At 50.1% G+C, this 14,116-nt stretch overlaps 1 protein-coding gene across 5 annotated transcripts in view; it reads left to right on the forward strand.

Annotated features, from left to right (window-relative positions):
• LOC122541250 (ral guanine nucleotide dissociation stimulator-like) overlaps nt 1-9,282 on the forward strand; it is a 217,338-nt gene extending 208,056 nt beyond the window's left edge. For all 5 annotated transcript variants that reach the window (XM_087979491.1, XM_087979488.1, XM_087979490.1 and 2 more), the window contains 3 exons: nt 1,001-1,243; nt 5,498-5,612; nt 6,795-9,282. In XM_087979491.1, coding sequence (XP_087835617.1) covers nt 1,001-1,243; nt 5,498-5,612; nt 6,795-6,964 — 528 coding nt within the window. In that variant the 3' untranslated portion in view covers nt 6,965-9,282. The remainder of the gene's footprint in view (nt 1-1,000; nt 1,244-5,497; nt 5,613-6,794) is intronic.
• The last annotated feature ends 4,834 nt before the right edge of the window (nt 9,283-14,116 follow it).

Raw genomic sequence — 14,116 nt, forward strand, 5'->3', positions numbered from 1 at the left:
AGAGGGGTTGACTATGACATTGCTGAGGGAGCTGCTTAGTTCAAGGATGGGCAGTGCCTTTCGGTTGGTCTTGTCAGCTGTGCCAGCACTACGTGCAGAGTGAACGTTTCTAAGTTGTGATTAACTGCTGAAACGATGAACCTGATTGGGATATTTTTGCTGAGCGGGGAATTAATATGGTATTTATCTCTCTCTCTCTCTCTCTCTCTCTTTCTTTCTATCTCTGTCTCTCTCTGTTGCTCTCTCTCCCTCCCCCTGTCCCTCCCTCTCTCTGTCTCTCTGTCTCTCTCACTGTCTCTCTCTCTCTCTCTCTCTCTCGTTCTCTCTCTCTCTTCTGTCTGTTGGTCTCTCTGTCTCTCTCTCTCTTTCTCTCCCTCTGTTTTTCTCTATCTCTCTCTTTCTATCTGTCTCTCTCTCTTTCTCTGTGTTTCTCTCTGTGTCTCTGTTGCTCTCCCTGTCTGTCTCTCTCTCCGTCTCTCTCTCTCCCTCCGTCTCTCTGCCTGTCTATCTCTCTTTCTTTCTCTATCTCTCACTCTCTTTTGAGCTCTGTCTCTCTCTCTCTCACTGCTTTCGCTGTTGCTCTCTCTGTCTCTGCCTTTCTCTCTCTTCACTCTGTTCGTCTCTCTGTCTCTGTTGCTCTCTCTATCTCGCTGTTGCTCTCTTTGTCTCTGTCTGTCTCTATCTCTCTGTTGGTCTCTCTCTCTCTCTGTCTCTCTGTTTCTCTCTCTCTCACTGCTTTTGCTGTTGCTCTCTCTGTCTCTGCCTTTCTCTCTCTTCTCTCGGTTGGTCTCTCTGTCTCTCTCTCTTTCTTTATCTCTGTTGCTCTCTCTCTATCTTGCTCTGTCTGACTCTCTGTTGGTCTCTCTCTCTCTCTCTGTGTCTCTCTGTTTCTCTCTCTCTCTCTTTCTATTTCTCTTACTCTCTCATTGTTGCTCTTTCTGTCTCTCTGTTGGTCTCTCGCTCTCTCTCCCTCTCTCTCTATTTCTCTCTCCTCCCACAGCACACGAAGTTCCCCTCGGTCTCCTCTCTGGACTCAGCTGGCATTGACCCAAGCCCGACCTGCCCCCCTTCGCCCTCCACGTTGTCTCCCACCGCCACCTTTGTCAAAGGGCACAGGCGGTCTGCGTCTTGTGGCGCGACGTATGTGCCGCCATCCTCGCCCATCGGCTCTCCGCAGTCCGACTGCCGGATCATCCGCGTGCGCCTCGACGTCTCCAATGGGAACTTGTACAAGAGCATTTTGGTAGGTGGTGCACTCTGCCCGTGAGGACAGTCTCTTGGATGTTTATCCCCGGTACAGGAACGTCGCTGGCAAGGCCAGTGTTTATTGACAATCTCTAATTGTCCTCGAGAAGGTGGTGCTGGTTGTTTGACCCTCTGGAGATCTTAGAAGTTGATCCCAGCGCCTCTGAAGGAACAGTGCTACCGTGAAGGTGTGTCATCTGCAGGGCAACCTATAGGTGGTGGTGTTCCCATGTAGCTGTATTTGGTAAGGGAAACGAAGGCAGGACTTAGATATTTAATTAAAAATCACCCCACGCCAGGTTACAGTCCAACAGGTTTATTTGGAAGTACTAGCTTTCGAAGCGCTGCTCCTTCATCAGGTAACTCTGAACAGCACTCTGAAAGATAGTGCTTCCAAATAAATCTGTTGGACTGTAACCTGGTGTCGTGTGATTTTTAACTTTGCGCATCCCAGTCTAACACCAGCATCTCCACATTACATCTATTTAATGGTAAGGTCCTGGGGAGTGTTGCTGAACAACGAGACCTTGGAGTGCAGGTTCATAGCTCCTTGAAAGTAGAGTTGCAGGTAGTTCGGATAGTGAAGAAGGCGTTTGGTATGTTTTCCTTTATTGGTCAGAGTATTGCATATTGGAGTTGGGAGGTCATGTTGCGGCTGTACAGGACGTTGATTAGGCCACTTTTGGAATATTGCTTGCAACTCTGGGCTCCTTCCTATCGGAAGGATGCCGTGAAACTTGAAAGGGTAGAGAAGATTTATAAGGATGTTGCCAGGGTTGGAGGGTTTGATTAGATTAGATTAGATTAGATTACTTACAGTGTGGAAACAGGCCCTTCGGCCCAACAAGTCCACACCGCCCTGCCGAAGCGCAACCCACCCATACCCCTACATTTACCCCTTACCTAACACTACGGGCAATTTAGCATGGCCAATTCACCTGACCTGCACATCTTTGGACTGTGGGAGGAAACCGGAGCACCCGGAGGAAACCCACGCAGACACGGGGAGAACGTGCAAACTCCACACAGTCAGTTGCCTGAGGTGGGGATTGAACCCGGGTCTCTAGCGCTGTGAGGCAGCAGTGCTAACCACTGTGCCACCGTGCCTCCCACTTGAGCTATAGGGAAAGGCTGAATAGGCTGGGGCTGTATTCCCTGGAGTGTCAGAGGCTGAAAGATGACCTCATGGAGGTTCATAAAATCATGTGGGGCATAGATAGGGGAGGGGTGTCCAAAACTATAGGTTTAGGGTGAGGGGGGAAGACTTAAAAGGGACCTAAGGGGCAGGTTTTTCACACAGAGGGTGGTGCTTGTGTGGAATGAGCTGCCAGAGGAAGTGGTGGAGGCTGGTACAATTCCAACATTTAAAAGGCATCTAGATGGGTATATGAATAGGAAGGGTTTAGAGTGATATGGGCCAAGTGCTGGCAAATGGGACTAGATTAATTTAGGATATCTAGTCGGCATGGACAAGTTGGACTGAAGGGTCTGTTTTCGTGCTGTACAGCTCTATGTCTCTCTCTGCTGTCCTGGTCATTCTTGGTGAAATGAGTGTTGACAAAGGAGCCATGGTGATGCTAGACATCTACTGCCCTTCTCAGGGGTAAAGGTCACTGGTTTGGAAGCTGCTCCAGAAGAAGACTGGGTGTGTTGCTACAGGGCACCGTACAGATGGTACGGAGTGGTGCAGTGCCACACCGCACAGGTGTTGTAGGAATTGAACCTTGCATGGGGTGACGATCAAGCGGGCATCTTTCTCATGCCTCCTGAGTATTTGAGGAGAATTCCTGGAGCACTCAGAATATTGGGTTTCCTCGGTCCTTGAATGGCCTTAATAATAGCACACCTGCCACTTCAAAGAGTCTGAGAAAAAAAAAAAGTCCCAGCCTATCCTGCCTTTCTTTACCGTCCATACCTGGCAACGTCCTGGTAAACCTCTACAGAGCCCTCTCTACTTTCATATAACAGGGAGACCAGAACTGGGGGGCAGTGTTCCAGAAGCAGCCTCACCAATGTCTGGTACAGCCTCAACATGACTTCCCAACTCCTATACTCAAAGGTCTGAGCATTGGAGGCAAGTGTGCTAAATGCCTGCCTACATGTGACGCAAACCTCAAAGAATTATGTACCTGAACCTCTAAGTCCCTCTGTTCTACAACACTACCCAAGGCACTACCACTAAGTGTAGAAGCCCCGTCCCTCTCTCCTCAATGTTACAAAGTTTTCGTTCTTCTCTGCTGTGGTCATTAGCTGAAATGTAATGAACTTGAGTACTCCTACCTCAGCTGGATAATGTCCATTTGAAACTCCCACTAAACAGGGAAACTTCCCAGGAGGTGCACCTGAAAAATCGGGAGATGAAGGTTTCTTCACTGACCAATAAGCGATCGATTTTCAACGACGGGTGAAAATGGCTTCCTATTAAACAATCATGGCCCATTTCCCTTAGACTTAAATATAAGTGATTGAAATGAGAATATAAAAGGCATGATTAGGACGTTTGCAGATGACACCAAGACTGTGTCATCTGCAAACAGATGACAAATGGAGGCTGGTTGCGTATTGGACAGTGAAGAAAGGTTATGCCAGATTATAAAGAGATCTTGGTCATTTGGGTCAATGAAGTGGCAGATGGGAGTTGAATTTGGATAAATGTGAGGTGTTGCATTTTGGTAAAACAAACAGGGGCAGGATTTATACAATTAATGATCAGGCCTTAGGTGGTGTTGTAGAACAGAGAGACCCAGGGATTCAAGACATAACTCTTTGAGGCTCGGATGTAGACAGGGTGGTTAAGAAAGTGTTTAGCTTGCCTTCACTGCTCAGACCTCTGAGTACAGGAGTTGGGACGTCATGTTGAGACTGTATAGGATGTTGGTGAGGTCCCCTCTGGAGTACCGTGTCCAGTTCTGGTCGCCCTGTTATGGATAGGATATTATTAAGCTGGAGAGGGTTCAGAAGAGATTTACCAGAGAGCTGCTGGGTATAGAAGGGCTGGGTTATAAGAAGAGACTGGAGCTTAGGCGGGTGACGGTGACCTTACAGAGGTTTATAAAATCACGAGGGGTATAGACAGAGTTAACAGCAGGTACCTTTTCCCTCGATTGGGGAGTTCAAGACTCGGGTATTTTTTTAAGGTGAGAGGAGAAAAGTTTTAAAAAGACACGGGGCAACTTTTTTACACTGAACGTGGTTTGTGTGTAGAATGATCTTCCAGAGGAAGTGGTGGATGTGGGTTCAGATACAATGTTTAAAAGGCATTTGGGTAAGTACATGGATAGGAAATGTTTGCGGGGGATATGGGCCAGGAGCAGGCAGGTGGGACGAGTTTAGTTTGGGATTATGCTCGGCATCGACGGTTGGATTGAAGAGTCTGTTTCCGTGCTGGATGACTCTATGGATCTGTGATTCTGTGAATCCATGAAAGCTTGAATGCCGCACATTCAAAGTTTAAATTTTACACCATCGGCCAAATTAAAGACCTCCACCACCACTGCCCTCTACCTTCCTCCAGCATCAACTACACCCTGCATGGAATCATTATTACCGTACATACTCATGTAAAGTTTGATCTCATGTAAAAGTCAACCCACTACTTGTAACGCAAAAAACAAACCCCAAATTTTTCAAATACCTCATGTATAGGTCGACCCTCTCTTCCTGGCCATATGGGTAGACCGACATGCACTGTGCGGTACTGGTAACTGGGAAACAGTGCAACATTACTGTTCTACTGGAGCACAGAGAATGGAGACAGTTATTTTGTAGATAAATATGGCCATAATTCTTTTTCCTTTTGTTTTATGTAGAGATCTGGCTCTTGTTTGTCCATTTTTTGATTCATACAAGGCATGAATTTCATCCCCGCGAAAACAATACCTCATGTATTAGCCGACCCCCTAATGTCAACTTTAAAAAAAACCCGTCTCCAAAATCCAACCTATACACAGGCATATGCAAAGAACAAAGAACATTTACAGCCCAGGAACAGACCCTTCGGCCCTCCAAGCCTGAGTTGATCCAAATCCATTGTATCGCCCAATTCCTAAGTATCTCTATCCCTCTGCTCCCCACCTCCTCATGCATCTGTCCAGACGCACCTTAAATGAATCTACCATGCCTGCCTCTGCTACCTTTGCTGCCGATGCACTCCAGGCACCTGCCACCCTCTGTGTAAATTTGCTGTGACCAAACTGAGCAGGAGACGTCCACAGCTGTGGATAATGGAACGGCCTGTGTCTACTTTCCACAGGTCTCCAGTCAGGATAAGACCCCAGCGGTGGTTGGGAAGGCGCTGGAGAAACACAACCAGGACTCCAATGCAGCTCCGTCTTATGAATTGGTGCAGCTCATGTCTGAGGACAAAGGTGAGGGCTGTTGGAGCGGACTACGCAGGCTTCACTGGTTGGGGCATTTCCCCCACCCCAACAAGATGGAGAATGTGGGGTTGGGGCTCTGTTCAAGGGAGGGGGAGGGTGTGGGGGGGAGTCATCCAGGATTGAGGTGAGCAGAGATTTCTCCACTCAAAGCCTTTAGCAGCTACTGGAGAGGTGATGGCCTAGTGGCTACTGTGGCTAGACTATTAACCGGAGACCCCTGTAACGTTCAGAAGAGCTGGGTTTGTAATCCTGCCACGGCAGGTGTCTGAATTTGAAACCCGTGGAAAATCTGGAAGCGTGTCTAATGCTGACCAGGAAGACCGTCGTCAAGGGCAGAGCCCAACTGGCTCACCAATGACCTCGAGGGAAGAAGTCTGCCACCCTTACCAGGTCTGGCCTACACATTACTCCAGATGCTACAGCAATGTGGCTGAGATTGAGTATAGGAGTTGGGAGGTCATGTTCTGAGACATTTGCCAATTGGATTAGTGCAGACGAGTCCACGCCTTAGGCAATTGCACGTTTCTGAAGGTGAGGAATCTTTCCATCCGCCTACTTTCCCGTGAGCTATTCCAGTTTACAGCACCGTGTGTGTATCATGGAACCCTACTGCAGGCCATTCAACCCATCAAGTCCACACTGACCCTCCGAAGAGCGTCCTTCCCTTCTATCCTGTAACCCTACATTTCCCATGGCTAATCCACCTAGCCTGCAAATCCATGGACACTGTGGGCAACTTAGCACAGCCCATCTACCTAATGTGCATATTGTTGGACAATATTTTGGTTGTGAAATGCACAGCCTGGAAATGTGGCAGAGGACAGGCTCAATTGAGGCCTTCAAGAGAGATCATTGGGTGGTTATTCAGACAGGAATGACATGCAGGGATCTGTGTAGGAGCTGGGGGGTGGGGGGGGGGGAAGGTTGGTAGATAGTAGAGGGGTGACAGGCTGAATGGCCTCACCATCTTAAAATCTGTGATTCTGCAGTTAGGGTAGGAAGGGTTTGGAGGGATATGGGCCGAGTGCTGGCAAATGGGGCTAGATTAGTTTAGGATAGATGGACGAGATGGGCTGAAGGGTCTGTTTCCGTGCTGTAGATCTCTGTGAGGAATTGCTCGCCCTGAACCCTGTGCCTCCATTTTGTTCTTCCCGTGCCCTCTGTCCGCAGAGCTCACCATCCCGCAAAACGCCAACGTCTTCTATGCCATGAGCTCCACCAGCATCGACTTCATCCTGCGGAGGAGGGGCCACGCGTCGCCCAGGCTGAGGGCGGAGCACGGCTCGCCCTTCCCCAAGATCAAGTCCAAGGGGAAGAAGATCGCCAGGGCCTTGTTTTAGAGGCTAGCCCTTACCGCCGGAGGGCAGGGGAGTGCGGATCTCTGACCCACGGAAGGAGGAGGCTGCAGGAAGGCCGTGAGCCGACGAAGCAGGTCGCGGCTGAGGGCAGGGGAGCCTACACCTCCGCCCCCCCCCCTCCGTCCCAGCCCGCAATGTTAAACGGGGTGGCAGTACGGAACACGACGTCCTTGCGGGGGGGGGGGGGGGCGCTCTGAAAACAAAAGCCTCACTTTGTTTTCGGCAGTGGGAGGCGGGGGCGGCCCGTTCGCTCTAAGCGCCGGGGAAACGTTGCGGTCAGGTCTTCGGTGAACGGCGGTGGCCTCTACCATCCGCGCGGGTCAGTGTCCAGTCCCACTCCCCAACCACCTCCCCCCCATAACCCCCGCCTCACCCTCCACCACTGCCCTGGAACCGGGCAGTGAGCGCACGCTCAGTCTGCCCATACACACGCGGGAAAGAGCCCGTTTCTGGGAGGGGCTGGCTTTGGGGCTCAACTTGGCAGGATGGAGGCGATGTTGACAGAGCCATCGACCGGAAGAGGGATTGGCTTTTTTTCCGTGTCGGGGTTTACCGCTCGGGGGGGGGGGGGATGGGGTGTTGTCTGCGTTGTTGTCCAATCTCCCCTCCCCGGCCCCCGCACCCCCCAGGGTCGCCTTTCACACTCGCTGAAGCCGAAATGAGGTGATTTGGCCCATCGCGGTGAATACTGGACCAGAAGCCAAAGCAGCAATGGAAGTGCCTTCCCTTTCACCTCAATCTGCTGTCGTTCTTCACTAGCTCAGAGACTGCTGCTGGCTTCCCCATTTCCATCTCTCTTCCCCTTTCTCTCTCTCTCTTTCTGTCTTTCTCAGAATGTCCCACTCTCACTCTCTCTCCCTCCCTCTCTCACTCACTCACTCACTCACTCACTCTTTTTCTCTCTCTCACTCTCTTCCTCTCTCTCTGTCACTCTCTTTTTCTCTCTCACATTTTTTCTCACTCATTCATTCTCTTCCTCTCTCTGTCTGTCTGTCTGTCTCTCTCTCACTATCTTTCTCTCTCTCCCTCTCTCTCTTTTCGACCAGGTCAACTCGATGGGAAGCGATGTAACAATTTAATGGGGGATTGGGTCCTTCCTTCCCCAGGCCACCCCCTCCTCCTCCCCCTGTCAATGTGCTTCGAGGGTGACCGTAGATGAGCACTACACTCGACTCGAGGCCTTCTGCCTCTTTGTGTAACACTAACAAGGACGATACCGTCCATGGGATTGGCCAAGCTTTGATGCCATTTCCCGCCAACGTTGGCAGCGACTGACAAAACCCTCTTCCCTGTGGCATCCATTTGGATAGTGACCAGCTTCTGCTTTCTTAACTCCCTTCCCCCAGGCCGGTCCCTCTGCTCCCCCCACCTCCCACCTTCATAGTGAAAGGAATCCTCCCCCACCCCACATCGGGCCCAGACCATGCCTTGGCACCATGGGATGACGGGACGCAGTGGTGGGGTGGGGCGGTGCCAAGTGGGTGACCATCACCGGCCTCATTCTCGCCTCTGCGGTGTTTCGGCATGAACCCCAACCAGCCACCTCCCCATCAGAAGACCCCAAAGTGCCCATCCAGGCTGTTCGCCCGCTCCCTGGTGACTGTGACTCACTGCCCCCTGGGGGGGGGAGGAGTGGGATGGCCGGACCCCGCGGGGCTGCCCACCTTCCGCCCACAAGTTCCGAATACCCCTGAGAAGGAACAAACCTCCCGCTGCCGTGGGACGGTGGGAGGAGGTGGAGTGAGCGGCAATGATGACGCACCCTGATCAAGGTTGGGTGGGGTGGGGGGTTGGATTCCGTGACCCCCCTTGCGCTGGGCGGCGGACGGGAGCGTGAAACTGCGTCGTTGCACCCGAGCCAGTGGGATTCCCGTCCGAGGAAAAATGGTAGGCCCCGTGTCCCGCCTGCGAATTCATCGCCCGAAGAGACGCTTTCATGCCAGACTGTGCATTCCTTTCAACCGGGACATGTATTTATGTCATTTATTTTTGAAAATAACTCTCAGTGAGCCAGCTTTCGGATTTTTGTGACCACTTTGACGTTACCGATTTGTACTCTGAATCGACCATGGCGGGGGTCACGTGATGGGCACAGAGCCTGGTGAAAAGGGAGCGGCCCCTTATATCAAGGAGTTACTGCCCGTCCCTGATTGGTGGGGGAGGGGGAGCTCAGAACACGCCAGTCTTTTTTTTTTAATTTCAAAAATATATTTTATCTGTAAAAAATATTTTTATGTATGTATACATAGTTACAAACGCAGTTCGGTTCTGTACAGTAGCCTAACAAGGAAACAAACAAAAGCATTGGCGTTTGACTCTATCCAAACAACCTAAAGGCATCTCTGACACACACAAGACACAGGGGGAGGCGATGGATGAGTGGTGTTATCACTGGACCGTTAAGCCAGAGACCCAGGTACTGTCCTGGGTACCCCGGTTCGGATCCTGCTGCGGCAGATGGTGGAATTTGAATTCTGGAGGACGGGATGGAGGAGCAAGAGCTGGGGGGGGTCTCAGGATGACCGTTGTCAGTTGTTGGAAAAGCCCATCTGGAGCGCTAATGTCCTTCAGGGAAGGAAGCTGGAATCCTTACCTGGTCTGGCCTAAATGTGACTCCAGACCCACAGCGATTGCGGTTGACTCATAGATCCCCTACAGTGTGGAAACAGGCCCTTCGGCCCAGCAAGTCCACACCGACCCTCCAAAGAGTAACCTACCCAGACCCATTGCTCTGCATTTACCTCTGAATAACGCACCTAACCTACACATGCCTGAACACTATGGGCAATTTTCCACTGCCAATCCACCCTAACCTGCGCATCTTTAGTTTGTGGGAGGAAACCCACGCAGACACAAGGGAGCATGTGCAAACTCCACCCAGACAATTCACCCGAGGCTGGAATCGAGTCCGTGTCCCTGGCGCTGTGAGGCAGTAGTGTTAACCACTGAGCCACCGTGCCAACTCTGAGCTGCCTTCTGGGTAATTAGGAATGGGCAATAAATGCTGGCCTGGCCCGTGACTGCCTTATCCTGTGAATGGATAATAAAAATGAAGTCTGTGAGGGTGAATATAATGGGCATGGGTGGCTCAGTGGGGCAGCTGGACTGTTTGAGCGGGCAAAATGGATCCAGCATGTTACTGTAACCCTGAAGACAGCTACAGCCAATGGCAGCTGAACTCCTGCCCCCTCCCCCACCCCAGAATAGCTGGGTAAGACCAGTTTAGCTTTGAATAGTCCCAGCTCATGATTGCCATTACTGAAACAAGATCATTTCAGTCACAGATTGAACTAGCTGTCGTTGGGGGGGAAAAGCTACACAAGGCACAAGTCAGACCGCAACTGAAATCCTGTAGGCGGCTTGCAGGCCCCTCGTCCAAGAAATAATCATCTGGCCTTGATGACAAGGCAAGAGAAACTTCACAGAGCTGTACAGCACAAAAACAGACTCTTCGGCCCAACTCGTCCATGCCGACCACATGTCACAGAGCTGTACAGCACAAAAACAGACCCTTCGGCCCAACTCGTCCATGCCGACCACATGTCACAGAGCCGTACAGCACAAAAACAGACCCTTCGGCCCAACTCGTCCATGCCGACCACATGTCACAGAGCCGTACAGCGCAAAAACAGACCCTTCGGCCCAACTCGTCCATGCCGACCACATGTCACAGAGCCGTACAGCACAAAAACAGACCCTTCGGCCCAACTCGTCCATGCCGACCACATGTCACAGAGCCGTACAGCACGGAAACAGACCCTTCGGCCCAACTCGGCCATGCCGACCACATGTCACAGAGCTGTACAGCACGGAAACAGACCCTTCGGCCCAACTCGGCCATGCTGACCAGATATCCTAACCTAATCCAGACCCATTGGCCAACACCCGTCCCATATTCCTCCAAACCCTTCCTATTCATGTACCATCCAGATTCCTCTTAAATGTTGTAATTGTACCAGCCTCCATCTCTCCCTGTGGCAGCTCATTCCATACACACACCACCCTCTGTGTGAAAAAAACTGTCCCTTAGGACCCTTTTAAAATCTTTTCCCTCTCACCCTAAACCTACGCCTCTCGTTTCCCTATCCTGGGAGAAAAAGCCTTGGCTATTTACCCTATCCATGCCCCTTCATGATTTTACAAACCTCCATAAGGTCCGGGGGAGTGTTGCCAAACAGAGAGACCTTGGAGTGCTGGTTCATGATTCTGTGAAAGTGGAATAACAGGCAGCCAGGATAGTGAAGAAGGTGTTTGGTATGCTTGCCTTTATTGGTCAGAGTCTTTACTGAGTACAGGAGTTGGGAGGTCAAGTTTTACCTGTACAGGACATTGGTTAGGCCACTTATGGAATACCACATTCAATTCTGGTCTCTCTGCTATAGGAAAGTTGCTGTGAAACTTGAGAGAATGGGGAAGGATTTAAGAGGCTGTTGCCAGGGTTGGAGGGTTTGAGCTATAGGGAGAGGCTGAATAGGCTGGGGCTGTTTTCCCTGGAGTGTTAGAGGCTGACGGATGACCTTATAGAGGTTTACAAAATTAAATGGGGAATGGATAGGGTAAATAGGCAAAATCTTTTCCCCAGGTTAGGGGAGTTCAAATCTAGAGGACATGACCTAATTGAAGGGTGGAGCAAATGCATTGGGCTAAATTGCTTCCTTCTGCTGCAATATTGTTTGATCTACAGTTTTACAAGCATTTGAATTAGTCTGTTCCAGGAACATGATCACTTTGCCATCAAATCCTCATTGAGGATGAGGGTTGGTCTACATCAACGCGTGACACCCACTCCCCCACACACAAAAAAAATAACTTCAGTGACAAATCTAGTCTCCGTGACAACAATGTTACAAAGCAGGCAAATCCTAGGCCTCAACTGGCAATCCAGAGAAAGGGCAGGTCAAAGCCCCACCAGAATAAAAGCAAAACGCTGAGGATCTGAAATAGAAATTGCTGGAGAAACTCAGCAGGTCTGGTAGCATCTGCAGAGAGAGAGAGAGACAGCAGAGTGAACATTTTGAGTGTGGTATTGCTGTTCGATTGGATTATATATGGATGCGTTTGAATTTCAGAATTTTAAGTTAAAACGCGACGGGAAATAGTTTGCGGGTATCGCTAAAATTGGAAGGCGATAGAGGAGATTTGGGCAAGGTGACACACACGTTTTTGATGAGTGCCATATATCGGCCATCTTGTGCAGTGGTAGCATCCCTATCCCTGGACCAGTGAGGCCTGGGTTGAACTCCCACCTGCTCCAGAGGTCTGCAGTAACATCTCTGAACGGGTTGATTAGAGGAAAAACAAAAATTGGTTGAATAAAAGAAAATAAAAATGACCCATGAAGTTGCCAGATATAGGTCATTCATGTCTGTTACAGATACTGCCTGCCTCAGTTTGTCCTGTTGGGGTGACTTTGCGTGTGAAAGGGGAACCTGAAAACCTGTGGTAACAGAGGGTGGGCCATAAATTCAGCGGAGTGCACATCCGGAGAACGTTCCTTTAAAATTGAAGTTTAGTTCCGAAGGCACGGATGGGGTCACAGTGTCTCTGGAGCGAAGAGTATGTGAAGCTGGGGAAAGGGGGTGAAGTCAAAGGGCAGAGGGAGGTTGGTGGTGGTGTGTGAAATCTAAAGGGTTCCAGATTCAAGTTATTCTTGTCGGTAAAGTGTTGTGCCAACTCCGTGCCTTTGTTACCATGCCAACATTTTGCCTCCCATAAGCCTGAGGTTCTCAAACTCTGCTTGTCTGTGTCTTTACTTGCATCAAGCGTCATTTCCCCCATCACGTCTCTGCTCGCTGACTTCCTTTGGCACCCAGTCAAACAGTGACTTGATTTAAAATAATCTCATTCTCACATTCGAACATTCGTCCCCTCCCAATCTCTATCACCTCCTCCAACCCCACACTCTCCAAAGGTGTCTGTGTTGCTCTCATTCTGGTCTCGTGCGCACTCTTAATTATAATTTCTCATGACTGGGTCTTCAGTTGAGCCTCCCGAAACCTCTCCACTTTATTTTCCTCCTTTCAGGTGTTCCTTACAGCTAACCCAAAAGAAAAATAGAACAGGATTAGGCCATTCAGTCCGTCTAACCCACTCCGCCATTCAATAAGATCTGGTATTCCTCATATCCCCTTTCCTACCTTCTCCCTATAACTTCTGATTCCCCTCCTGATCAAACATCTCAGCCTTAAATATACACAAGGACTCTGCTCCCACAGCTCTCCCTGTGGCAAGGAATTCCAAAGACTCTCAACCCTCTGACAGAAGAAATTCCTCCTCATCTCAGTCTAAAGTTGGTGCCCCAATATTCTGAGTCTGGTCCTAGACTCTCCCATCAGGGAAACATCCTCTCAGCTTTGACTCTGTCAAGCCCCTAATGAATCCCGTGCGTTTCAATGAGCTCACCTCTCATTGTTCTAAACTCCAATGAGTACAGTCCCAACTGATATAACCTTTGCTCATAGGACATCCACTCCATACCTGGGATCATCCAAGTGGACCTGCTCTGAACTGCCTTCTGTGAAATAATATCATTTCCTTAAATAAGGGGAGAAAGTGAGGTCTGCAGATGCTGGAGATCAGAGCTGGAAATGTGTTGCTGGAAAAGCGCAGCAGGTCAGGCAGCATCCAGGGAACAGGAGAATCGACGTTTCGGGCATAAGCCCCTCCTCAGGAATCTGAGGAGGGGCTTATGCCCGAAATAAGGGGACCAACCCATAGTGTTCAAGGATGTGTAGGTTAGGTGCATTAGTCAGTAGAGTAATAGGGTAGGGGAATGGGTCTGGGTGGGTTACTCTTCGGAGGGTCAGTGTGGACTTATCAGGCCTGTTTCCGCACTGCAGGCATTCTATGATCTATGAAAACTCACAATACTCCAGATGTGGTCTCACCAGCACTTTCTACTGCTTTAAGGGGGGATACCTGACCTGGGGCCTGGATTCCATGGTCTGGCTTGATTTGTAACTACACGAGTGGCTGACTGCTCACCAGTGCTCGGGCCAAGTATTTGTATCTTACAAAGGAGCAAAGTGAATTCTTTGCAGACTCTAGCTCTGTATTTTGAGCCCTCTTCATTGGATAAATGACTGGCGTAACACGATAGTTCCGTTCTCGTGCTGTCTCGCGTTACAAGAAAAT

This window comes from Chiloscyllium plagiosum, unplaced genomic scaffold (assembly GCF_037043375.1).
Source record: "Chiloscyllium plagiosum isolate Xiang-an unplaced genomic scaffold, Cpla_swu_hap1 HiC_scaffold_35, whole genome shotgun sequence".
NCBI classification, from domain to species: domain Eukaryota; kingdom Metazoa; phylum Chordata; class Chondrichthyes; order Orectolobiformes; family Hemiscylliidae; genus Chiloscyllium; species Chiloscyllium plagiosum.